The sequence below is a fragment of the Canis lupus genome, chromosome 32, assembly GCF_048164855.1.
Source record: "Canis lupus baileyi chromosome 32, mCanLup2.hap1, whole genome shotgun sequence".
Taxonomy (NCBI): Eukaryota; Metazoa; Chordata; class Mammalia; order Carnivora; family Canidae; genus Canis; species Canis lupus.
This window is the reverse complement of record NC_132869.1, coordinates 40,832,202-40,857,421: the sequence shown is the minus strand read 5'-3', so window position 1 is coordinate 40,857,421 and position 25,220 is coordinate 40,832,202. Positions and strand designations below refer to the sequence as shown.

At 56.8% G+C, this 25,220-nt stretch overlaps 1 protein-coding gene across 6 annotated transcripts in view; it reads right to left on the bottom strand.

Moving 5' to 3' along the window:
• Nucleotides 1–25,220, bottom strand: part of CCDC33 (coiled-coil domain containing 33) — an 88,399-nt gene that overhangs the window by 52,233 nt on the left and 10,946 nt on the right. For all 6 annotated transcript variants that reach the window (XR_012022939.1, XM_072809605.1, XM_072809604.1 and 3 more), the window contains exons 3-7: nucleotides 16,984–17,117; nucleotides 12,427–12,536; nucleotides 10,042–10,158; nucleotides 6,831–6,922; nucleotides 5,679–5,799 (exon numbers count right to left, since the gene is read on the bottom strand). Coding sequence is in view for 5 of the 6 variants with exons in the window: in XM_072809605.1 (XP_072665706.1) it covers nucleotides 5,679–5,799; nucleotides 6,831–6,922; nucleotides 10,042–10,158; nucleotides 12,427–12,536; nucleotides 16,984–17,117 (574 nt within the window). In the remaining variant the exon portion in view is untranslated. The remainder of the gene's footprint in view (nucleotides 1–5,678; nucleotides 5,800–6,830; nucleotides 6,923–10,041; nucleotides 10,159–12,426; nucleotides 12,537–16,983; nucleotides 17,118–25,220) is intronic.

Genomic DNA, 25,220 nt, shown 5'->3' with positions numbered 1-25,220 from the left:
AATTTTGGAAAATATGGAGAAGTAGAAGGATTAAAAAGAAAAACCCCAGGGGTGCCTGGGTGGCTGAGCCAGTAAGTCATCTGGTTGTTGATCTCAATTCAGGTCTTGGTCTCAGAGTCACAAGTTCAAGCCCTAAGTTGGGCTCTGCACTGAGTGTAGAGCCTACTTAAAACAAAAACAAACAACCCTCCCCCCAAACACCGTAGATTCCTACACTAAAGACAACCGTCCTAAGGCTGTATGTTTCTTTTTTTTTTTTTTTAAGATTTTTATTTATTTATTCATGAGACACACAGAGAGAGAGGCAGAGACGTAGGCAGAGGGAGAAGCAGGCTCTCCGCAAGAGCCCGATGTGGGACTCCATCCCAGGACCCCGGGGTCACGCCCTGAGTCAAAAGCAGATGCTCAACCACTGAGCCACCCAAGTGCCCCAGGCTGTGTGTATCTTTCTAGTTTTTTCCTAAGCCTATTCTGTACTTAATTGTCATCCTAACATCCTATGCTTTTCATTTACTGTGAAAATCTAAGCATATCCAGAGTCACAAATAATACTTGGCATCCATGATCTCAGTAGCCAGAGGATATTTTGTCACGTCCAGGTGCCCTGGTTTCCCCCTTCCCACGTGGCCCTACAGTAACACTGCATTGCATATTCTTTGACATGTATTTCTGTGTCTCAAATCATTTCCTGCGTACCCAAAATGGGAATGCTGAGTTCAAGGATGTGCCTTTTAAGGCACTTGACTACTCGTGGGTAAACTGTTTTCCTAAAGAGTTGCGCCCACTCACACCCATGGCTGGTGGTGTCATAGACGCCAAAGGAGACATGAACTCCACCCTTGGGCCCAGCCCCCCTCTGCCCCACATGGGTTGCAGAGGCTCTTCAGATGCCTGAGCCTTGGTGCATTGGCAACGCAGGCCTTGGGGATTTGGGGGATTTGATAGCACACCAGGCCCCAGCTGGGGCACGGGCGTGAGTCATATTTACACAGTGAAACAAGACGGCATTGACTAGAGCCCCGAATAAGGGGGCTGCATGGGACATTCCCGACGGTGGTCACAGAAGCTGTCTTGCAGGAAGCAGGACCAGAGGACGGCTCTGAAGCAAGACGTGGGAGGGCAAAGGGGAGGAGGGAGGTCTTCTGGCTGGGAAAACAGAGGTGGTGGTGGTTCCAAGCATGGCAGGGCTGGAGGATGCCTGGAATAAGGCGGGACTCCAGGGGGAGGAGGCCTCTGCAAAGGCTGGAAGGTGGGACAAGGGGGATGGAGCACAGCAGGCTGCCCTGCATGGTCCCCACACAGGGAGGGGCTGGGGTCGTTGGTGCAGACTCCCCCGGAGGCTGCCTCGCCTAGTCCCCAGCCAGGGGCTGTCAGTGACAGTGGAGGCCGCTGCCACCTCCCGCTCCCCTGCGGGAACCCGTCATTGCTCAGAAAGGTCAGCACAAATGCACTGGCTTGGAGAGTTATTGATGCAGGATCTTGAAATATCAGTGTGGGTCCACCCGCCCCCGCCCCCGCCCCCGCCGCGGTGGCAGGCCCTCCTGCCTGTCACACTAATGTGTCCGCTCTGGTTCTCTGAGGCCCAGCCCAAGGCTCAGCTGTGTCTGCCTAGGCCCCTGCCCCTGGGGACATGGGCTGCAGTCACTTTGGGGCTAGGGGTCCTGAACACAGGGACTGTGACTGGGGTGACCGGACTGTTCCTGAGAATGGGCTCTGGAGGGAGCTCAGGGACAACCACGGGGCCACCAGGCCAGGCTAAAGAAGCTGCTTCCAGGTTCTGTGGGGCTTGGGAATGGTCTTTCAGGACTGATCCCCAAACCATGCCCATCCCAGAGCTGCCCCATTCTCTTGGGAGCCTCAGGGGCCTCCCTGTAGCCCGGACCATCTGCCAGGCCCTGGGGCACTCAGTCCTCTTCTGCCCCCATCCCTTGCTCCCACCCTGGAAGGGGGACATTTAATGGCTGCTGGCTGTCCTCTCTGGGGCCTGTTAATGTGTCCAAATGGAGTCGACTAAGCAAGAAATAGTGTCTGACTGCTCAGTAAGGACAGGTCTTTCCCTGAATGGGTTCCCAGGAGTCCTCCTCCAAGAGAGATCCCTTGGGACCTCCACCTGGGGAGAGAGGGGCGGCTTCTCTTGCGTGTGCAGGGAGGGAGGGAGGGGGAGCGGCAAGGACTCCAGGTTAAGCCTCCTTTGCAGTCTGATGCCAGGGCCCCGGGGAAGGTGTTGGTGGCATGTGTGTGTGGCGGGGTGGGGGCAGGGTGTGTGGCGGGGAAGCCACTGACCACAGACGCTAATGGGCAAGGCCATGGCGGGCTGTAGAATTAAGGAATGTGATTAACCCTCCGCTGTGATCTTCAGCAAAGCCATTAACCCCTGGCCACTGAGGCAGACCCGCCTTCCCTGGGGCAGAGCCTTCATTACGTGAAGGCTACGGCCCTACAGGCCTCCTCGCATTTCCCCTGGGCCCCCGCATCCACACCCACACCTACCACAGCCGGCTCTGCGCATCCTGGGGAGAGGCTGAGGCTGGGGGACCTCGAGGGAACTAGGACACCCTGGCTCTGGACACCTGCTTGGCCACCAAGGTGAAAGCTCAGCTGAACTCAGCCGAGGCGCCTGGGGGCGTCTCCATGCTCTATACCTTAGGAGTGCTGCGGGGCATCTCGGGGAGCTAGAGTCAGACCCTGTCCCCTCTGGAGCTCACCATCTTCCTAGGTGATGGGACACGGACACACACACACACACACACACACACACACTCCTATGATCCATGCAGAGGTCTAAGCAAGTATGGGTGGTGGGAGCTGGGATGTTGGAGGAGAAAGCAAGGACTCCTGGCTGGGGCGGGGGGGATCCGAGGGAGGGGCCATTCTAGGCTGGGTGCAGCAAGACCGGAGAGGACAGCATGTATGTGGACACCTGGGCACCCAGTGCACCTGCTGGAAGCCTGTGGGGCTGGGCCGGTAGGCCTGGGAGCCGTGACTGCCCGCCAGGGCTGCGTCCTGTCAGCCAGGGGTCCAGGGGAAGGGCCTGAGTGGAGGCCACTCCTGTGGTCCATACGAGAGACGAGGCCCACGACAGGGGCCCCATGAGAGCCTGGGTGCCCACAGGCGTGGGAGCTGAGTTAGGGGAGGACGGTGGGCAACTTCTTTCTCCTCTGCTTCCTCCCCATCGGCCAGGAACTCTGCCTCAGCTCTGCAGGGAGGGCAGGCCAACGGGGGCAGCCTGTCGGGCAATGGCCCCCCCAAAGGTGCAGGGTGCAAGGGGGGAGGAATTGCTGAGTCCCGCCCCATTTTGGGCCCTGCGGCCCAACCGTCCCTTCACTGACTGTGGTGCCTTCATCACCAGGCCTCCAGGGGTGTGAAGCCGACCCTAAGGGCCACTCTCCTCTGTCCCAGGTGACCTGCTTCGGCCGGTGGCCCACCCCTTCCCCACACCTGTCACTCAGAGACCCCACGGTGATGCCACGCCCCCCGTAATTGGCTGAGAGGAGCATACATGACCCAATTCTGGCCCATGAGACAAGAGGGGAGTGTCCCGGGCCTTCAGTAAAGCCGCAGGTGCAGGTGCAGGTGCAGAGGGGAGGGGCTCCCTCGCGGGTCCTGGCCCTGCCTGGATGGGGTGCCCTGACATTTTGCTTCCAAGAGCTGTTAGCCAGCTGCAGGTGGCAATTCAGGGGTGTCGGGAGCAGGTCCTGGGGACACCGCTGACATGGTACATCCACCAATTCCGGCAGCTGCCTGCCTAGGGCCCCGTGCCCAGCGTGACGGCAAACCTCGTGGGAACTCGTCCCTGAGGTGTCTGTTACTTGTGGTCTCAGGGGGCATCTAACACTGGGGGAGGAGCAGCTCCGACAGGGGAGGAGCCCCTAAGCCCCCACCCCCACCCCCCACGCTGTGTGCACCTGAGCCCTTTAGAGCGCAGCTGACAGCCCAGTAAGGGTAGGACTCCGGGACTGGAGGGACCAAAGGCCACGCAGCTCACAAGTCAAGAGCAAGAGGCAAACCCAGGTGCACCAGGCCCTCAAATCGCCGCTGCAGGGCTCGGGCATGTGGGCAGGGTGGGGAGGAGGTCACAGCAGCTCAAGGTGTCAGGGGGCAGGTGGCCCCGGACACTACCTGGCCCAGCCACCGCCCCTGAAGTCAGGTGAGGCGATGGAGGCGCAGGAAGGGAAAGTGGAAGGGCAGCGTGAAAGCTGCTGGCTGGCACCCACCCCCACCTGCCCCCCGCCAGCAAGCCTGCCCGGTCCTCGCCGCCCGCACCTCTGTGAGTTCTCAACCTGCCCGAATGCCATGTGGCCTCATGAACTTCGACAAGTGTCCTGGTGTCCCAGGGCCCCTGGCCTCCATCCCCCACATGCGGGAGGCCCTGGAGGCAGGTCTTGGGACCTAGGGGCCCCTCCGCTACACAGATTGGTGGGGCAGCAAAGGCAGCCGGAGAGGGCCCGGGGCGGGGAGGGGGCTCCCTCATTACAGCAGCCAGGCCTCCTGCCCCTCGGGATCGCCTGCTGATTGGTTCATAATTTTCTGGGCAAATGCAGGGCCATGTGTGAGAGGACTCTGGGGAAATCAGGCCGAGGATTGGTTTGGGTTTGAAGCCTCTATCCCCGGGGTCCCCCTTCGTCCTACCCCTCCCTGCCACCATCATTCTTGTCCATATTTGAGCCTTCAAATGTCCTTGCCTTTAAATGAAGGGGGCTCCAAAGGGGTGCCTCATTCTGTATTTGCCATGCCAGACATGAAGAGTGGTGGGCAGACAACAGGAAGGACTTCCCAGGCACCCCTGTCTTCTTTAAGGCTTCTAGGAATGTGGGGACCATCATGTGGGGCAAACTCCAGCTGAAGTAGAGACTATGGGAAGAGACGGACCCGGCCACTCCCTGGTACCCAGCCGCAGTCTGCACACCCCTCCGCCACGTATTCAGACACACCACTCACTCTCCCCTCCGGCCCTGAACGTGCATCTGTCTTGTCCTGTGCACCCCAGCTCCACTCCCGTGCTCTTGTTCCCTATCGCCCTGCACAATCCCTCCCCTATTAAACACTCAAGAGTCTTGTGTCTGGATACCCGCTCCAATCAGCCAGGCTTCACGTCCCTCTTGCCTCGAATTAAAATTTATTTTTTGTTGTGGCAAAATGCAGACAACATAAACTGTCCCGTTTTAGCCGTCTTTAGGTGCACAATTCAGTGGCATTAAGTAAATTCACAATATTGTCTAACCATCACCACTATCAATTTCTAGAACGTTCTCACCAGCCCAAACAGGAAACTCTGTACCTATGAAACAATAACAGCCCCCCCCCCCAGTCCCTGGCGAGCACCCTTCTACCTCCTGTCTCTGCGAATGTGCGTACTCTAGGGACCTCCTATCAGCGGCTTCAGACATCATTTGTCCTTCTCTCCTCTGCCTTTTACAGGCCTGACAGTCCCTCCTGGTTTGTTACTAGGTCACCCACTACCTGTGTGGGCGTGTGACCCTTTCATGTGCGTGAGGCCTTCTTCTTCCCTGGATCAAGGGCGCCCTGAGGGCAGCTCCTCCACAGCACAGGAGGCTTGGCTCTGGGGACACAGTAAACCCCTTAGGGGTCAGGGGAATAGCCCAGCGAGGGAGCCAATGAATAGACACGTGGGTGGGACACTGGAGGTGCACGGGGAGGGGGGGAAGGGGGGACCGTACCTGAGGGCACCCGTTCTGGCTGCCCCGAGGAACGTCGAAGCGCATCATGGATGGGTTAGGGAAGGAGAGGCGGGTGATGGGCAGCCCCACGGAAGCTTCGTCCTGCTTTATCTGGTTGACCCTGGGGAGGCAAGGAGACGGTCAGCCCACAAGTGCCGCGGGTGGCTCAGGCCTGCAGGAGGGCGCAGGGCTCTGGACACCAGGACAGGTGATGGACCCTGGTCCTCTGATCACCGGCCCAAGGCGTGACTCGCTGTGGCCTGGCCACATCTGACTGCCCCAGAGGCCCCATCTTTAAAAAGCCCTGCCATTGGAAGTCCTTGCCGGAATGACCCACCCTGGTGGTGGCAGTTCTAGTTTAGGTCAAGGGGGACCTGGAGGCTGCAGGGGCAGGGTCCAGGGTGTGTGTGTGAGCAAGTAAGCGAGCGAGCGAGCAAGCGTGTGGCCATGTGCCTAGCTCTTAAGAGGGCTGGGAGGGAGTGTATCAGCTTCATTCCTTCAATAAGCAAGGAGTGTTCACAGGTCAACAGATGGTGTGGCGCAGTCCTGTTGGGCCAGAAGAGTCAGAGGAAGTGACAGAGGCAGACAGCTGATCCCCAGGAAATGGAGCTGTCACACAGGGCCCATGTGCACCGGGGGACTCCCCACGCTGTGTGACCCTCAGGGGCCACGCTAGCCCAAATACCCTTCCTGAGGACGGCAAATCCACCAAACCCCCAAAGGTGGTCTGGGGAGGAGGGGCACGAGTTTGGCTGGGGCCAGGAGACCTCAGGAGGGTGAGGGAGAGGACTCACAGGTGGGGCTAAAGGTCATGAAGTTCTGAGCGGACCCACAGGCTGCCTTCTTTGGGAAAAACCATTGGCTGGAGCCTTGGTCCTGCGCTGGAGTAGGAGGGGGGACTGTGGGACGGGAAGCAGGTGTGGAGGGCTGAGGACCTCCTGCAGGGAGTTCTGAGCCGCCCCTTCCCAGGCAGGGACTGTGGGCAACTTCCTGAACCTCAGACCCCAGTGGGAGGTTTGAAAGGCCTTGGGGAGGGGAGGGTTCTAGGGCTCCTGGAATCAGGGCCTGTGGTGGCAGCGACAGCCCTTCCCCTCCTCTGTCCTCTGCCGGGCCCGCCCTCTCCTTGCCCACACCCGCCTGGGCCCCACTCACTTAAAATCATTGTAGTTGGGAACCACCCTGGCAATGACCACCATGGGGTCACGGTTGTTGACCAGGGGCTCATTGACTCCCCGGAGAAAGACCTGGGGAAGAGAGGAGGCAGGTGAGCCTTGGGTGGCTTTGAGCCCTCTCGGGGACAAGGCCAACCCGCCTGCCACCTTTCTCCCCAGTAATGAGCTCGTCCCTGCCTCCATCTGCCTCACTTACTTCCTTCTCTGCTCAAAGCTGCCCTCCTTCAGGCCCTGACTAGGCCTTGGGAAGGCAGGGGGAGGACACGGATTCTGTCCCCCATATGCCTCCACTGCCCTCCCGAGCGACTCCTGATCTGGCTCCTGGCCCTCACCCCTTATCCACCAAATGGGCTCCCACTCACCCCTCAGCGCTCACCCCAACCCCTCAACTGTGAGTCCTGTGGCTCCTCTTACTTCTGACCCCATCACTGGCCTCTGCTTCTATTTTGCCCCCCAACCCATCCCCTTTCCCCAGCAATTTAATACATGATGGCAAAAACTGCTTTCGTGAAAAATGAATTAGACCGTGTCATCCCCCAGCTTGAGACCAGCAGTGACTCCTCCCACTGCCCTTGGAATGAATTCCGCAATTGTTACCATCAGGGCCAAGGCCTGCATGTGTTGGCCTGTCTGCCCTCGGCCCCCAAGTCCTCCCTTGCTCCAGCCTCACACGTCTCACCCCTCCAACCTGCTCACTTGCTTCTGCCTCAGGGTCTTTGCACATGATGATCCCACTGCCTAGACTCCCCACCCCCACCCCCGCCCCAGCAACTCAGTGGCTGGCTCTCTCTTCCCTTAGGGTTAACCGTCACCACCTCTGGGAAGCCTTCTGTGACCACTCCTGCCAAACTAGCCCACCCCCTTCTCTTAGCCCCTGACCACCTCTTCCTCGGCACTCCTCATAGCCTGTGTTCACTCTAACTTCTCTCTTTTCGTGTTCTGTCCATCTGGCTGGAACCAAGTCTCCAGAGGGGCAGAGACCATGTCTACCTCAGTCACTGCTATGTCCCCAGCTGTTAGCAGACACACCTGGCACAGAGTCAGAGCTCTGTGTGTGTTTCCGGGATAAATGAGCTCCATTTATGAAGGAGAAAAGTAGGGGACCGGGCAGGGAGAGGCTGTGTTTGAGTGTGAGAGAGACAGAAGCGCTGACAGCTGGGAGGGGAGGAGGAGAAGCCAGGCCTCAGGGAGGGGCTGGGCTTGAGCTGCTCTTGGGGGATGGGTGAGGGTCCTGATTACGGGGTGCTCTTGGGAAGGCAAGCAGTGAAGGAAGGGGCTGCGAACACAGCTGAGGGGCCACTCAGGAAAAGCTGGGCCACTATGTTACCGAGGCTGGTCCCCGCTCCACTCTGGGCCTGAGGATCCCAGCTCAGACCCTGAGGGGTGGGACGTTACTGTGCTGGTCCTCCTCCCTCTGACCTTCATGGGGAAGAGGGCACCTGGGACTAGGGGCTTGCTCTGGCTCCTCTCTCCTCCTCCCTGCGCACTCCCTTCTAGGCCCCTCTGCCAGGACCATCTTAGCTGGTAGCTCACAACTCCCCACACGTGTGAACTGATCAGGCCTTAAAAGAGTGCTTAGGAAAAGGCACCTGGGTGGCTCAGTGGTTGAGCGTCTTCCTTTGGCTCAGGGCGTGATCCCGGGGTCCTGGAATCGAATCCCACATCGGGCTTCCCCACAGGGAGCCTGCTTCTCCCTCTGCCTGTGTCTCTGCCTCTCTCTGTGTGTCTTTTATGAATAAATAAAATCTTTTTTTTTTAAGTGCTTAGGGCCTTTCAGGGTTCCCTGGGGTCCCTGGAGACTGAATCCCTGACCCAGATTCAAAGGACTGGATCTGATGTGGGTGTTTCAAACTTTGAGTGGGGCCAGGAGTCTGGGGTGAGGGAGTCCACTGCAGGGCTGTCAGGCCCTAGAGCTCACAGGGACTCCAACAGGTGTAGGGGCTGAGAGTAGGTCTCTGAGAGGTGGGTGGTCGTGGCTAATTTACACCTGTTCAGCGCTGAATGGTCAGGTGTGAATGAGATAGCTGCCCAAGCCCACTTGCTCATGACAGCCAATAAGTAACAGAAGCAATTTCTCTTCCCACTGTGCTCTCCAGTCTGCCATCAGAACCAGAAGGGGGGACAGCTGTGCTGGGGCCAAGGGGTAGGTGGAACGTTAGAGACTCTATACCAGTAATTCTGGGGGCTGGGGTGGGAGTGGGGTGGATCCTCCGTGGAGACTCCTGCAGGCCAGGGTTCTGCTGGGTCTTAAGCAAATGGCCTTTTCACTGTGGGGTGTGGCCTGGGAACAGCAAGGTCGAGCTGTGGCCACTCTTCCTTGTTTCGTGTGTGTGTGTGTGTGTGTGTGTGTGTGTGTGTGTGTGTGAGAGAGAGAGAGAGAGAGAGAGAGAGGGTTGCTGTCAGGTCTCAGGAAAGGACATAATGTAAAAGGGAGGGAGACTGGAACAGAGGGAACCTGCAGGGCTGACCTACACTAGCATACAAGGTGGCTATAGGGTGGTAAGCCCTAGATCAAGAGAGAAAACAAGAAGAGAATATGGGCCAAAGTGGAGGCTTCCCCCCCCACATGAGATTCAGGCAGACAGAAGCCTTTGGGAGCTCCCCCTTCTCCATCCTCCCTTCTCCATCTCCCTTCACAGTGTGTGTGAAGCAGAACAAGAGATGGCAACGTTAGGGCAGGACTGTGTCCGGAAATGCTGGGAAAGGTTAGGCTTCATTTTCATCTCTATCTCTATCCCTATCCCTGTCATCCCAGGGCTTGTTCTTCACAAAATATTTTGGTTATTCCTTTTATAAAGATCTTATTTACTTATTCATGAGAGACACAGAGACACAGGAGAGGGAGAAGCAGGCTCCATGCAGGGAGCCCGATGTGGGACTCGATCCTGGGACTCGATCCTGGGACTCGATCCTGGGACTCGATCCTGGGACTCGATCCTGGGACTCCAGGGTCACACCCTGGGCCGAAGGCAGGTGCTCAACCGCTGAGCCACCCGGGCGTCCCTATTTTGGCTATTCTTGTAAAGCCCTATTGCTTTTTCCCTTCTTGGTTTCTTTCCCAGACACCCCTCTCTGCCTCACAAAGTCAGGCCAATCAGGGGTGGCGAAGGGGAGGGCTTGGAGGCTGCTCAAAGCTTGCCCCTTCCCCCCTCCACTTCTCCCCCCCCCCCCCCGGACCCCAGTCTTGGAACCTCCAGAGCTGTGTGGTTGCTGCCGATGTAGCGGGGGAAGAAGCTGCCCTTCCGAACGACGGTCGCATACAGGTGGGTCTTGGCAGTGGCTTCCTCAGCTTTTCCGGACTGGGCGGCCTGGGGACAGGGTGAGGGAAGAAGACACACAAGAAGGAGAGTGACTAAGGGGCAGGCCCTGCCATAAATCCAGCCCTCTGCAGACAATCACTTGGCATTGCTCCACCGGGGCTCCAAGCTGATAATTAAAGCTCATGGTCCCCGCGAGCCCTTCCAAGATCAATATAATAAATCTTTCCTTTTCTATTTGAATATTTCATCACCCTCACAAGGACCACTGCCTGACTGCTCTCTTCGTGAAGGTGTGATAACAAGGCCTGTGTTTTGAAGTGGCCAGAGAGCCTGGGTGATGATCGCAGAATCACAGCTAAAGTGCTGAGTCTTCCAGGTGAGTCACTCACTGATCTCTCTGGGCCTTCCTGTCCCTGCCTGTCCCAGGTACCTCATCCAGGCTTAGGGAAGGGGCTTATGGAAGGTAAAGACCCCGAGGCCATGGTTGAGGAGGTGCTTGGAAAGAAGACTGGTGCAGGGCCTGATGGGAAGTGGGGAGGGAAGAAAGGAACAGAACTAACCCAAAGTGAGCACCCACTATGTGTCAGGTACTTTGCTAGGGGCTTGACGCCCATTGTTGCATTTGACTGACCAAATGCATGCTCAATGTCTCTCTAGTTTGCCAACGAGAAGCAGAGACCTAGGGGGTTAAGCAGCTTCCTATGGATATATACTTAGCAAGAGGAAGACCCCCGATAGGAGCCCAGGCAATCCTACACCACATTGTTCTTTACTCCAAACCACAGTAGGGGTCTGGAGTGCACGTTGAAGGGAAAGTAGTGCTTCTGTTCATCTCTGGTCCAGTGCCTAGCACACAGTAGGTACTTACTAAGTACTTGAGCACTGAAAGAGTGAGTTCTCCCTTCCACCAATCAGCACTGGGGAGAGGGAGTCAGTGGGGGAGCTGCCCTGGGGAGCTCAGGCCACGGACTAAGGCACCTGCAGCTCCTCACTCAGGCTCATGCCCAGCTGCCTACTAGAGGGGTGCACTCCAGGGAACACTTTCCCTCCCACATGTCCCAAATTTCCAGGGCCTTCCTCCTGCCAAGGCAGTGTGTGGAGACAGCACAGAAAGAACTGACCTGGGAGACAGTGTGACCCGGGCTCACCCTCCACTCTGCTACTCATTTGCTCTGTCACCCATGTTGAGAGGATTCCTCTCTCTGGGTCTCCAGCCCTATGTATGCAAAATGTACTTCACCTTGAGGATTAGAGATGGTGTCTAGCTCAGGACCTGGGACATACTAGGTACTCTGTAAATACTGTATTTCTTTGATTTTTAGATATATTCCCACTTTTAACATATGAAATCAGAAAATATCTTTTTTTATTTTTATTTTTTTATTTTTTATTTTTATTTTTTTTTAAATTTTATTTATTTATGATAGTCACAGAGAGAGAGAGAAATAGAGGCAGAGACACAGGCAGAGGGAGAAGCAGGCTCCATGCACCGGGAGCCCGATCTGGGATTCGATCCCGGGTCTCCAGGATCGCGCCCTGGGCCAAAGGCAGGTGCCAAACCGCTGCGCCACCCAGGGATCCCAGAAAATATCTTTTTTTTTAAAAAATTTTATTTATTTATTAGAGAGAGAGAGAGAGTACATGAGTGAGAGCAGGGATGGAGGGAGAAGCAGATGCCCTGCTGAGAAGGGAGCCCAACATGGGGCTCGATCCTAGGACCCTGGGATCATGACCTGAGCCTAAGGCAGATACTTAACCAAATGAGCCACCTAGGCGCCCCTAGAAAAATATGTTTAACTGGTGTATTCATTTAATGTAGAAGATATTCCATGCTATTGGGCTATTTTACAGAGATGAATTTGGAGAATTCCCAATTCTCATGGAAATCATTCACATCAAAAAAATAAAAAATAAAAAAAAGGAGGGATCCCTGGGTGGCGCAGCGGTTTGGCGCCTGCCTTTGGCCCAGGGCGTGATCCTGGAGACCCGGGATCGAATCCCACGTCGGGCTCCCGGTGCATGGAGCCTGCTTCTCCCTCTGCCTATGTCTCTGCCTCTCTCTCTCTCACTGTGTGCCTATCATAAATAAATAAAAAAATTAAAAAAATTAAAACAAAACAAAAAAAGGAAATCATTCACATCTACCTGTCAGGAGCTGGGTTTCTTGAGCCTCATATGGCCCAAGACTTGTCATACTGCAGGATGAGCATGGGAAGCTCTGAAGGAATAGCTGGGGGCATCAAGGTGGTTCCCACCTGTTCTCCCCCTACCTGTCTCAGGCCCACATGGGCCCATGGGTCCAGGGCCCTGACTCACCTTCACCAGCTCAAAGTGGTAGGGGTGGAAGACACGTAGGTACTTGATGGGGATTTGGTAGGACAACAGCTCCTCTTTCTTTTTATTGTCTACCACCTTGAGGATCACATCTTAAAAGAGAAAAAAAGAGCACAAGTTCAGGGCTTAGCTGACCAGCATTGCACTCCCAGTAAAGTGAGCCAGTGGGAGGTGAGCATGTAGCTGAGAGCAGGAAGAAGGGGCCATATTAAGGAACCAACATGCAAGTATACACATGTGGGACACACACACACACACACACACCTTCACAAGCACTGTGTGAGCCCCAGCCCAGAGCAAGTCTCCATGCTCGGTGCGGCTAGGATCCAAAGATGCAACAAAGATGTTCCTGTGGTGCAGAAATACCCAGCCTAAAGATGGGCACACACAGCACGGAGCCCCCGTGGCAACAGACACACATGTGCTAGCACAGAGACACACACAAGCAGGCGTAGCACCCCTTCCTCTTACCAGCTCCTCAGGCAGGGAGCGGAGGGCTTATCTCCCACATGTTGCAAATGTCTCAGTCTCAGTAAGGAAATGTGATCTGCTCAAGAAATCTTTCAATACAAGTATCAACAAAAGTCTACTCCAAGGAAATGAAAACTAGTCTAACACGAAGAACTATGCACCACTTAGAAAACAGCCTCCAAGGAGACTACATTTTGTCATAAAATGCATGAACTTCAGGATGAACTGTGAGGAGAATGCCAATGACCTGGAAATAATCATGGCGATTCTGCTTGGTGAGCACCTGCTGCATGCCAGATATGGGAATGGGTGCTCCTGAGCCATTATTCCAACAAATCCCCACTGCAACCCCTCAAGTATCAATCATACTTGAAAAAATCATACTTTATGATAGTATGATTTTTAAGTTTTTTAAGTATGATACTTAAATCATACTTTAAAAATCTCTGTTTTTAAAATGTTAGTGGGGGGATGCCTGGGTGGCTCAGCAGTTGAGCCTCTGCCTTGGGCTCAGGGTATGACCCCAGGGTCCTGGGATCGAGTCCCACGTCGGGCTCCCTGCATGGAGCCTGCTTCTCCCTCTGCCTGTGTCTCTGCCTCTCTCTCTCTGTGTCTCTCATGAATAAATAAATAAATAAAATCTTAAAAAAAATGTTAGTGGGGCTGAGAGAGGTTAAATAACTTACCACCAACACAGATCTAGTAAATGGCTGATGGGAGAGGTTGGGCTTGTAACCCTGGAGGCATCTTTCCACTCTGGAAGTCCATGGTTTGAGGAAGAAGAGAAAGTGGGGAAGGAGGAAAACGACAGAAGGAGGGAGGAGGAGAGAATAAGGGAGATGGAGGAGGGAAGCATCTAAAAGTTCTGGAGAGGGATCCCTGGGTGGCGCAGCAGTTTGGCGCCTGCCTTTGGCCCAGGGCACAATCCTGGAGACCCGGGATCGAATCCCACGTTGGGCTCCCGGTGCATGGAGCCTGCTTCTCCCTCTGCCTGTGTCTCTGCCTCTCTCTCTCTCTGTGTGACTATCATAGATTAAAATAAATAAAGTTTAAAAAAAATAAATAAAAGTTCTGGAGAAGGATGGGAAGGTCAGGTGTATCTGAGGGAGACGGGAGCAGCCTCTTGCCTCCTGCCTCCTTCTCCAGACAAGGCTGTGTCAGCACCACGGACAGCTGCCGGCCACGCCGGGTCAGCGGGCTGTGGGAGTCCTGTGTGGCTGGGTCACTTGGAACTGGGTGGGTCATTTGGATGAGCATGTGGTGGCGGAGGAGATGGAAGAGGAGGAGCGTTTGCTAATTACTCTTCCTCCCCCCTCCCCATACCCTGGATACATAGAGAGGGAAAGACACTTGCCAAAGTCCTTTAAGAAGAGCTGGCCATATGGGATCTGTGCCAAAAGGAAAGAAAGGGAAATGGGTACCCAAAAGACTTAAGGTTGCCTTGCAGGACGTAGATTAAGACAAGGGATTTGAAGAGAGGAGACCTGGGTTCCAGTACGAACACACCGACTTGCTCTGTGGTCTTTAGTCAGTCACTTAACCTCTCTGAGCTCCATGTTCCTGTTCTGCAAAATGTTAATATTTTATAAAGGAAAAACCTTATCCCTCTCCTAATATTGTCGTAGGAAGGGAAATGTGTTTTTCAAGCTATGAAATTCTAAGCAAATGCTCCGTGTAGCTGTCACTATTTTCCTTCTCATTAACCATCTGTAGTGCTCTGTGTACTCACCCAGCCCTGAGCAGAACTGAAAAAACTCAGCTGGAGGATTCCAGTGCTCCCAGCCAAAGCTTCGGCAGTAGCTGTGGAAACTGTAGCCCCTCGTGGCCACTACCCATGGGCCCCAAGTCCCCAAATCTGGTCGGAATTTGCTGAGGCTGAAGAAGGGGTATTTGCATTTCCACCCTACCCCAAGCTCTGTGTGGGCAGCCAGCAGATGAGCTGCAATTGGGGGTAACGGACAGCCACCCCTCCCTGTTCCTGTCTCCATGCTACAAACATGCTTCATCAGCTTCTTCTCTGGGCATTGTGCCCTTCCAGCCTCCCCCTGTTCCCTTTGTGTGGCCAACAAGCCATTTCTGTCACCCCCCTGCTTTGGCCCTGACACGGGTCTGCAACTCCCCTTTGCTTTTCATTAACACCTCCTTGAGCTACCTCCTCCCCTCCCCGCCACCTCTTGGCTTGGCCCGTCTTCCCCACCCCCACCACAGACATCACCACAGCAACCGGTTCCAACCAGGTTCCAATGAGCATCCAGCTACTTCAATCTGCAAAGAGGCGCCTGCCAATAGTCCCTGCCTATCCAGGAGGGCTTCCCTACCCTCTTATTCTTTCTGCAGTGCGTGTTGTCCCCCTGTCTGCTGCACAGATGGGCCCCAGGGCCACTGACTCATCATGTCCTTTCCTATAGTCACCCCAAATGTGCAGAGCTCAAGGTGGGATCCCAACCCAGGGATCACTCATCACAACCCCTAACTTCCTGTCAGCCACATAGATGCATGCATACGCGCACACATATACACACAGTACACACACGCGTATTGCCAGGCACACAACACATTGTGACTGCACGTACGTATATGTGACACACAGACACACAAGCCTATGGGCACAGTCACAAGCATGCACTCCACACACCACATTCACACACACACGAGCCAATAGGCAGGCATTCACAAAGACGTTCACACACAGGCACACACATTCATGTGCATGAAGTCCTAGATAATTTTTCCTCCTCTTCCACATATTATTATTATTTTTTTTAAGATTTTGTTTGACCAAGAGAGAGCGAGAGCGCATGCAAGGGATGCAGCAGAGGGAGAGGGAGAAGCAGGCTCCTCCCTGAGCAGGGAGCCTGACTCAGGGCTCCATCCCAGGACCCTGGGCTCATGACCTGAGCCAAAGGCAGACACCTAACCGACTGAGCCACCCAGGCGCTCCCCTCCTCTTCCACGTATTCTTAATTCACCTCCACAGCCCCACTTATCCCTTTATAGGCAGAAAAATATCCTCTGGCTTGACCCAGAGCTAGCTCCTTCCCCTTTTACTGGTGTGCCTCCTGTGCTTTGTTCCTCTCCTGCTCCCTGGTCTGTAGCAGCTGCTCTCTGTTCTTTGTGAGCAGACAGGAGCTCTAAGTCCTAGTGAGATTTCAAGAGCAGAAGGAAAGCTGGTCCTCTGAGGGGAGCCTGTAGGGAGAAGCACCACCTCAGAGCTTCTTGCTGACGAAGCCTGATGCCAGTGCCCACAGCTTCCTGGCATCTGCCAGTCTCTACTCCTGTGTGCCCAGCCTGAGCTCTCGCCCAACAGCGGAAACCATGAGTGCACACACACGCAACAGGCACCTGGAGATTTTGGTATGAGCCCCACCTTGAAAAACTTAAATTACCTACAGTGTTAGAATTTGCTAAAAGGCAGGACTGGAAATGCTTCTGGGGGTGGGGTGGGGGAGCAAGAACTATCAGGCAGTTTCTAGAAGAGTGCACCTTGCCCTCAGGAAGCACGGGAACACTGCTCTCTGTGACAGTGGGCAGTGCCGGGGAGACAGGGCAGGACGAGGAGCCATTCTAGGGAAGCAGCTCGAACACTGGAACTGCAGTAAGAGCACATGTGCTGATCCCAGGCTTCCCATTTACTGGCTGCCTGAGCTTGAGCCAATAATTGATGTTCCCTGAACCTCAGCGTTCCCACCTAAGCAATGGGAGCAGCATCACTTCTCCCAGGAGGTGTGACTCCAGCGAGCCACGTGTGGGGATGTGCCAGGAAGCTGTAATGTGCTGGTTCAGTGGAGACGGTAGTAATAACAACCATGAAGATAACAGTGGCCATAAAAAGATAAGCTTTCATTGTCTGGAAAATTCATTTATGTGGAACAACTCATTTTTCGAGCAGACTGAGGAGATGAGGCATGACAGTATTATGTGTTTTTTTTTTTTCCTTTAAAGTGCTTTTAACTGAGCCCAAAGAGGTGTTCAGGTGGCTTCCAGCTGAGTTTAGAGGGAGGCTGCCTCGGCCCCGCACCCCTCCCGCGCACACCAGCTGTGTGGGCCCCCACCCCCGCCCCGCCTCACCTTCTCGCCCCGCATCCTCAGCTTGCAGCTCCACTTTGACCGTGTCCCCCCAGATGGGGGCTGTGGTGGGCTCTGAGGTCACAGATGTGACTGCCTTAGCATTCTGGTTCTTCGTGTCCTCCGATGTGGTTTTCCTGGGGAGGGGAGGAGGAGGCTGAGTCAGAGGAAGGATGTCCTGCCAGCCACTCGCCCCTCCTGGACTCACTGTCCATAAATCTGAGCAAAGCGTGGACAAAGAATGAAGAGCTCCCTCCGAGGCAGACACACTCCAGTCATCCCAGGCCCAGGGGACACTGGGACTCTCTCTTCAGCTCCCCTGACTGCCCAGGTGACCACACTGTCTTGCTGACCACCGCTGAGGCCTTCCTGTGGACTTGGGCAGCAGAGGCCAAGGGTGGGGATGGGAGAGGGGATAGATGCCTTGCCTGTCTGACTTCCTGCCCCCTGCCCGGCCCGGCTCCCCAGCAGGCGGGGATAGACTGTGTGCATAGACTCCCCGTCCTGCCTCTCTCCTTTAGATCCTGTTCAGCGGGAGGAAGTCCCTGGGTAGGGCGGCTGGCTGTGTGGTGCCCGCCTGGCTGGCTTCTCCTTTGACCTTCGCGTCTCTAACCTGCTGGCCCAGGTTCCCCAGGCTCGGCCCAGCTTCCCAGGCTCTGAGCGTCTTCAATGGAGCACACACATGCTCCTGCCTTCTGCAGCCCTCCCTGCGCCCGGGGCCCTGGGCTGGACACTGGCGTGGGACAGGCCGTGCAAGGTGAGGCGGTAGCTTGGGCCCTCTGCAACCCAGTGCACGCCACAGGGTATCTGAATTAAGTGTCCCTGGGCTCCTGGGCCATCAAACAGTTCAGCGAGTTAATACTTCTTCTGTTGAGGAGGTTATTACGTGGGGCTGTAAATGGCACTGCTACATTAACTGCAGGGATCATCCCAGAGCCTGGAGCAGGGGAGCCACACCAGGGACCTGGGAGGGGGAGGTGCCGTGCACCAGTGGTTTCCTAGGCGGGGAGGCGGGAAGCACAGACGGTGTCCTCACCAGCCTCCGACCCACCCCTGGAGGCCCCCAAGGGGAGTGTGGAGCGGGCCGTTGGCCCAGGAGCTCAGAGCCAATGTGCCCCACGTGGGAGCTAAACCCGCCTGTGGCCTTCGCAGCCCAGCCTGTCCTCCAGGAAGCCTTCTGGCTCCCCCCCACCCCCAGGTCCTCACTGCTTTCTCCGACCTCTGGACCTGAGGGACCTAGCAGCCTGGATCTTTGCTCCCCGCTCGCCTACTGGATGCCTGCGGACAACCGTTCTCGCCAGTCCTGTCTCCAAAATCCCTCTGCTTCAGCTGACAGCCAGTGTGGCCTGGTGATGACAACAGGGTCCCTGGAGTTCCAAAATCCCAGCTCTGCCCCTTAGTGGCTGTGTGACTTTGGCAAGGTCTTGCTGTGCTTCGCTTCCCTCATCTGTGAAAATGGGGCTGGTAACGCAGGGCCATTGTGGGCAGGGAATGCATTTGTATGTGTAAGTACATGGCCATGTTAATAGTAATGATCATCATCACTTTAATTGCTTTTGGCCTGGTGTCCCCCCATTTTGACCCCCAGTCTGGATCTACCACTGTGGGGGGGTGTCTCTGGCTGCTGTGACCATGGTATGGAGTCCCCGAGAGAGCACCGGCATCAGGGACCCACACAACTGGTCTGAGCCCACAGTTGCCTCTTGACCGGGCCACCTGCCCTCTCTGGGCCTCAGTGTCCTGCTCTGTCAGGGCACCCTCCCTCCCAGGGTGGTTACATGGACCAGGAAGAAAGGCCCCAGTTCATGTTATTCCTTCATTTGTGAAACAAGATGGATGTTTCTCAAAGGTCACTGACCCAGAGCGGCCTGGCAGGGGCTGGGAGCCCTGCAGGAGGGCTAAGACGAGGAGCACCAGGAGCTCGCATCTCCCAGACACCAGGCCTCCCCACACCTGGCTCGGGGCTGTGTGGGAGCCTGCCAGGCTGGAGAGGAGAAGGCATCAAGGCTGGGAGGCACTGGAGCTCCCTTCCTTCCAACTTGGTGACCTCTGCTCCCTAAGGGGAGCAATCTGAGCCCTCCTCCCGCCACCCTGTGCCTTACATTCTGTGTAAAGACGAAATCAACCCTCTGCACTGCAAACATCCAACCTGCTCCTGCATGAGCATCTGGTGTGTGTGTGTCCCTGGGCGCTTGCCAGTGGCCAGAGCAGACAGACACAGCGGTAAGCAGGGGACTCAAGTCACCAGCAGTGCAGTGACAGCAGGTCAGGTTGGAAGCCAGGACCTGTACTTGCCAGCCTGTCTTCCACCATCCCGAGGTGCTCAGCCTCTTGTTCCCTCCCCTTCTCTCACAAGCTCCTGGGCTTCTGGCAGGAGGGCTTCCAGGTAGCAAGAGATGGGGGTCGGCAACAGACAAGGCCAAGGGAGAGGGCTGGTGCTGACTCTGCTCAGCCTAGGAGGGGGTAAGCGAGCATCTCTTTCCTCCCTTCCCCCAAGACACACATCAAAGAGGTCTGCAGGTGCTAGGTGAGTGGGGGAAAATAACTTAGGAGGGGTGAGGCCCCAGGGGAAGGAGGGAGGCTTTTAGCAGGTGGAGGGAGGCCGTCAGGGTAATGGCTTCTCCTGGCACAGCTGACTCCTGTAGGCCTTGATGCTATTCTAGAAACTGGAGATCTCGAGGGGTGAAGGGGGCTGGCTCACCCCTTGCTCCTAGTCCCCAATCTGTACCCTGAGCTGGGTATGTGGGAGGCTGGGTTCTAGGACGCCCAGCCCCTAATGGGGCTTAGGTCTCCCAGGGCAGTTTCTGAGCCCAGGGGCCCCTTCAGGACCTGCACCTGCATGGCCCAGCTGCAAGAGCAGGATCCTGCCTCCCGTCCCTAATGCCCTGGCCTGGCTGTAGCACACAGGCCCTGGGGGAGCTGCCTGGTGCTGCCTGCTGTCCTGGGGCTCAGACTTAATCCAGCCATGGGGGGCGGGCAGTCACACCAGGATGGAACTGGAGTTGGGTTCAGAGGCACAGTTGAGCAATCCTGGTCCCTAGGCTGTGGGGTGGGGGTGGGGGGGGGGGGAGGACCCTCTCTCTACCAGGCCCATCCCCCAGCACACTCCTCCCAGTCAGGAGGCTCTGGGGCTCCCACCCAAGCAAGAGGATGGGATTGAGGCCCAAGCACATCTCGGAGCAGGAAGGAAGAAGATGGATTTTGCTTTCCTTCTTGGGGCTGTAATTAAGGGAGGTGCATGGTCTGGTCCCCAGGGGCTGCAGCCGTCAGGGAGGTGAGCGGTGGGGAAGCATGGGGCACTGATGGGGAGAGTGCAAGCTCCCCAGCCACTCCCCATACCCATCCTCTGGAAGGCCAGCTAGAGCACACCTGTGTGTGCCATTGTCCTGCCTGCGGGAAGTTTCTCCTGATCAGTACCCCCGCCTCCTCGGGTTCCCCTCCACCAGCACAAGCAGGTGTGTGCGTGCATGGAGACTTGCTTACACAGACACACAGGCTTCCCCCGGGAGGTCTGGGTGCCACACGTGATACCCCTCTCCACACCCACGGTGTGCCAGCCCTCAAGCTGCCTCCTAGGTCTCTAAGACCCCCCACCCCTGCACTTGCCCTCCCTGTCTGCTTGGTCTCCCACACTCCCCAAGGTATGGAGCAAGAACAGCTGTCAAGGTCTGGCCGCCTGCAGGGCAAAGCTTTGGAAGCCCAGGATGCGGACCCCCTGGCTTGTCCTGAGGGTTGATCCCAGGGCAGCCCCTAGGAGAGCAAGGGGAAGGGGAGGACTCCAACGGGGGTCTGTTCTGGCTGCTGGGGTCCTAGCTAGGCAGGACTCTGAATCCTGAAAGACCAGAGGGATGTTCCCAGGAGCCTCGAGGAAGGAGGTAGGCAGGCAGAACCAGGAGGGACAGAGGTTAGAAGCTTTAGGTGGATGGATGGTAGAAGAAGATGTCTTGCCGTCTTTTGACCTGATCCTTCACAGTCCTACTGCTTGCTCACCTGGGAAACTTAGAGAAGGTGAGGAAACTGGTTCAGATTGAGAGTCCTCCAGGCCAGGTGCAGGTATGTCATGATTGGGCCCCATTCTGTCCTGAGACGTCAGGGCAATTCCCCTCTACCTGTACCCTCTCCGCTGGCCTCTGCGCCGGCAAGGCCAGCCTCCCCATCCCCCGGAAGCCTAAGAGGCAGCCAGACTCCCAGGCACAGACCTACTTCCATCCCTGGAAGGCACAGAAAAACCCAATGACCTGTCTCCTGCCCGGGAGCCCAGCCTCACGCAACAGGGGTAGGAAGGGAGACTCGGCCCCTGCGGAGACGGTCACCTGAACGGGGTGGTCAAAGGCTGGATTCTTGGGTTTGTGACCCTGCCGGGGCTGGACTAGGGAGGCAAGGCTTCTTGGAGGATGCAGGGCTTGCAGAGATGGAGAGGAGGACCTTTCCAATTGGAGGATGGGGCCTGAGGCTGAGGGAGGCCTGAGCAGTCTGAGGGGCAGGTGCGGGGAGGGCACGGCTGGCTCATCCAGGGTCCGTGTGCTGGGAGCATGGGCTGGGGGAGTCAGAGGAGTGAGGCTTGTGGGCTCCTTCTCCAGCCCTCTTCTCTCCATACTCATGTGCATTGTCCTCTGAGGCCAGCAGGAAGGAGGGCAAAACCCTGCCCTCCTCTGGCCTTGGCCCAGCTCCCCTGGGATTGCCAGGCCAGAAGATGCGGCCAGGGCTCCACAAAGAGGAGCGAGGATTCCAGGCAGGGATGTCCGCCTCACACTTGTCCTGTGAACCACAGCCCGACGTCATCATTGGCGCCCACCCGGTGGGTGCCCCTCCCCCAGCCCCCAGGGCAGCTGGTTCTTGTGGGCTCTGAGCTCTTGGGAGGCTGCCACTTTAGGCAAGAGCAGGGCTGGTCTCCTTAGCAAAGCAATGGCTCTCATCCTGGGTTTCATTTATTAATTGGACTCTAATGAACCATCACTAATTGCTGATGGTGCTACACCACTACAGGTGGGCCCCGATTGAGGGAAGAGCTGACTCTGGAGCCCTGGAGGCCAGCCAGCTCCCCTTCCACGTGGGCGCGGCTGCTCCCCTCTGCCCGTCCTGCAGCCAGTGGGGTCTGCTCTGGAGACCAGAAACGAGGCGTTCCCAGGCACTCTGGGATGAGCACCCCGGCAGAGGGGACAGGTTTTCTACAAAACAAGAATGCTGCTCCCCACCTTCCTACCCATACATAGGTCATCTGAAACAATCCCACTGTTCTCAAGGAAGACCCGCACGGTCCACCGTGTACCCCTCTCCGTGCTCAGGGAGGCAGCAGGGCAGGGGTATTCTCTCCACACAACCCAGGGGAAACCTCAGCCCACGGAATTCTGTGATGGGTGCAAAGCCAGACTCCAGGCCCAGCCTGTCGGGCATTGTCTGCCGAGGCGGGGGTGGGGGTGGGGGGCCAAGAGCTATCTGCTAGCCTTGGGAGTGTCCAGCTGTGGTCCACTCTGTGGCCTAGCTTGGTAAGGGGGCTCGAGAACCATCTTCTTGGGCAAACGGAAGAGGGTCCAGCTGTTAGGCCGCACCATGGCCCTACAGGGCAGAATGACAGTCCCTTGGTGAGGTATAGGCCTGGGTGAAACAGCCCTGCTTGGGAGGCCTCGCTCTCATTCATGATGGATTACTCTGAACACCCCCTCTCTTGTGGATGCTGTCTTCGGGAGGAGGAATGTGAGCAGACATAGAGGTGAACTTCCCAACCTCAGGGGAGTGACCTGAATCATTCTGATTCTTGTTTCTGGCTTAACTTGCATGGCATTCAGTCCAAGGTCTGGGTCTGGCATCTCAGACACAGAGCCTGTCTCCTGCCCCCTTCCAGAAGAGACCAGCCTTCCCCAAGGGGTCCCGATGCCCAGGGGTCTGGAGCCTGCTCAGCTGCCTTCTGCCTTGGGAGACTGTGGGCAAAGGATGAGTGAGTGTGATCTGTTTAGAGCACGGCCCCTCCCACCCCGGACTGTGACAGTGAGCTCCTCACACGCAGGGACTTTCCACTGCGGGAACTGTTTCCAGTTCCCACCTGGGCACAGTGGGACCCAGCAAATGCTTGTTGAATGAGCGAAGGGGTGGCAGACATTTGGGTCCTCACACGGGGACAGAGGCAGCCCTTCCTGTCCAGCTCTGCTAGGCCAGCCCCTGGCCCAGGCTGTTGAGACCCTAGTCTATTTTTTTAAAAAAGATTTTATTTATTTACTCATGAGAGACACACAGAGAGAGAGGCAGAGACACAGGCAGAGGGAGAAGCAGGCTCCATGCAGGGAGCCCAACGTGGGACTTGATCCCAGGACCCCGGGGTCACAACCTGAACGCAAGGCAGACGCTCACCCACTGAGCCACCCGGGTGTCCTGTGTTGGAACCTGTTCTAAATCAGGGCAGCTTCTCAGTACGGCCTCAGGAGCAGCTCTTGGGCTGGGAGGGGGCCTCAGGTCTCAAGTTCTAGCCCAAGAGCATGTCCTCAAAAGGAGGGAAGCAGAGCTCAGCTGTGGAGACTGAGCCCCCCAAGGCCCTGGGGCCCCGGGGCCCAATCCTGGGTCTGGTTCTCCTGGCTACACTGACCATCCCAAGGGCCCCCGCTCGCAGTCACAGGCTGGCCCCAGGCCCTGCTACTCCAGCCCCCAGAGCACCCTGGCATGTGCCCGGCACTTCCCGCAGGCCCCAGAGCTGCCCGAAAGTCAGACAATGAGTGATGAGGGAGGGAGATGCAGGACAACCAGCCTTTCTGCTCACGTAGGGCCAGCAGCGGATCTGTCCCCACCTTTGTTTGGGAGCAGCCACAGCCTGCCCTCCCCAGGGATAAAACCCCATAGGCTCCTGAGCACCTCCGGGCCCGTCACGCTGAAGGCCAGATGGATTGACGCTCGGGCTCACAGGCTGTGCTTTCAGCCCCGGCCCCGCTGCCTACCAGCTTTGTGGTTCATCCTTTAAACATCTCTGAGCTCAGCTCCTCCACGTAATTGTGTTCCACACCTCACAGGTTTCTGGAGGGTCGGTGAACCCCAGCTGTTGGCGGGGCGGGGGGCAGGAGGTGACAAGGCCAGTCTGGGGAAGGCTGAGTGTGAGTCTGAGGTGGAGTGTACACTGGCAGGTGCGTCCGTGGGGCTGGAGCCCAGGAGAGAGGCCTGGGCTGGATCTAGACATTCTTGGGCCTTGGGGATGGGGCCTGGGGCTCGCCTGGGAGGAGGAAGATCTCCTCTCCTCCCAGGGGAGCAGAGGTCCAGGGAGAAGCCAAGGACTGGGCAGGGAGCACCAACACGTCCAGGGTATAGGGAGGGAGGATGCCACACAGGAGTGGCCCAAGGGAGAAGAGGGCATCAGGAGAGGCTTGTCCTAGAAACGAAGAAAGAGGAGGCTTCAGGAAGGGGGGGGGTGTCTGGGAGTCCTGTAGAGAGAACGGGCATCCGCGGGGAGACCAGCGGCCCCAGGCAGAAGAGGATGCTGGGGAAGTGGGATGCTGAGGTTGAGTCGGGTGGGCCCGGGGTTCGGGGGGGCAGACGTGAGGGGAGGCCCGAGGAGTCAGCTGAGCCCAGATGTCTGGGCTTCATGTAAAAACTAGCTGATTGCACTCCACAATCTGGATTTCTGGCTTCTCATGAGAAGTGGAAAGGGCGGGCAACCGAAGCCTGCATTCCTCCAGGCGCAACCTGCGTGCGGACCAGGCGCTCCTCTGAAGACGCCTCCTGCTTGGGCCCGCACAGCCAGTCGCTGCTTTGAGCATCTGCGGAGCTGGCTCCTTCTGCCTGAAGGCACTGACTCGTCACCCCCGGGGCCCTCCTCTGATGGAAGCTCAGTGTGTGCAGAGGCTGGGAGGAGACATAAAGAGGGACAGCACTAGGGCAGGAGGAGCCCAACTGGAAGCAAGCCCCGGCTCCCCGCCCAGTGGCTTGTCTCCCTCTTTGACAGATGCCAGACCGTGCAGCACCTGACCTGGAAGCCCCCGGTGGGAGGCCAGCGGGACAGCAGCCAGACAAAGCCCAGAGGGAGGACCCAGCCTCTGGCCACTTGCGATGTCCCGGGAGAAGGAGGGGCCCTGTCAGCAGCTGTGCCCATGCTCAGAAATAAGCAGATGAGACAGCCTGTGCATAATGCAGTGAGGACACCAGGAGGGTCCCCCGGGGCCTGCCTCATGGCCTGAAATCTTCCCATTAGAACTTGCTTCTCTTGGTCAGCACTGCCCTGCTGGGCTGCTCGCCAGGATTCGGGTGTCTCTGGGGAAGGGCTC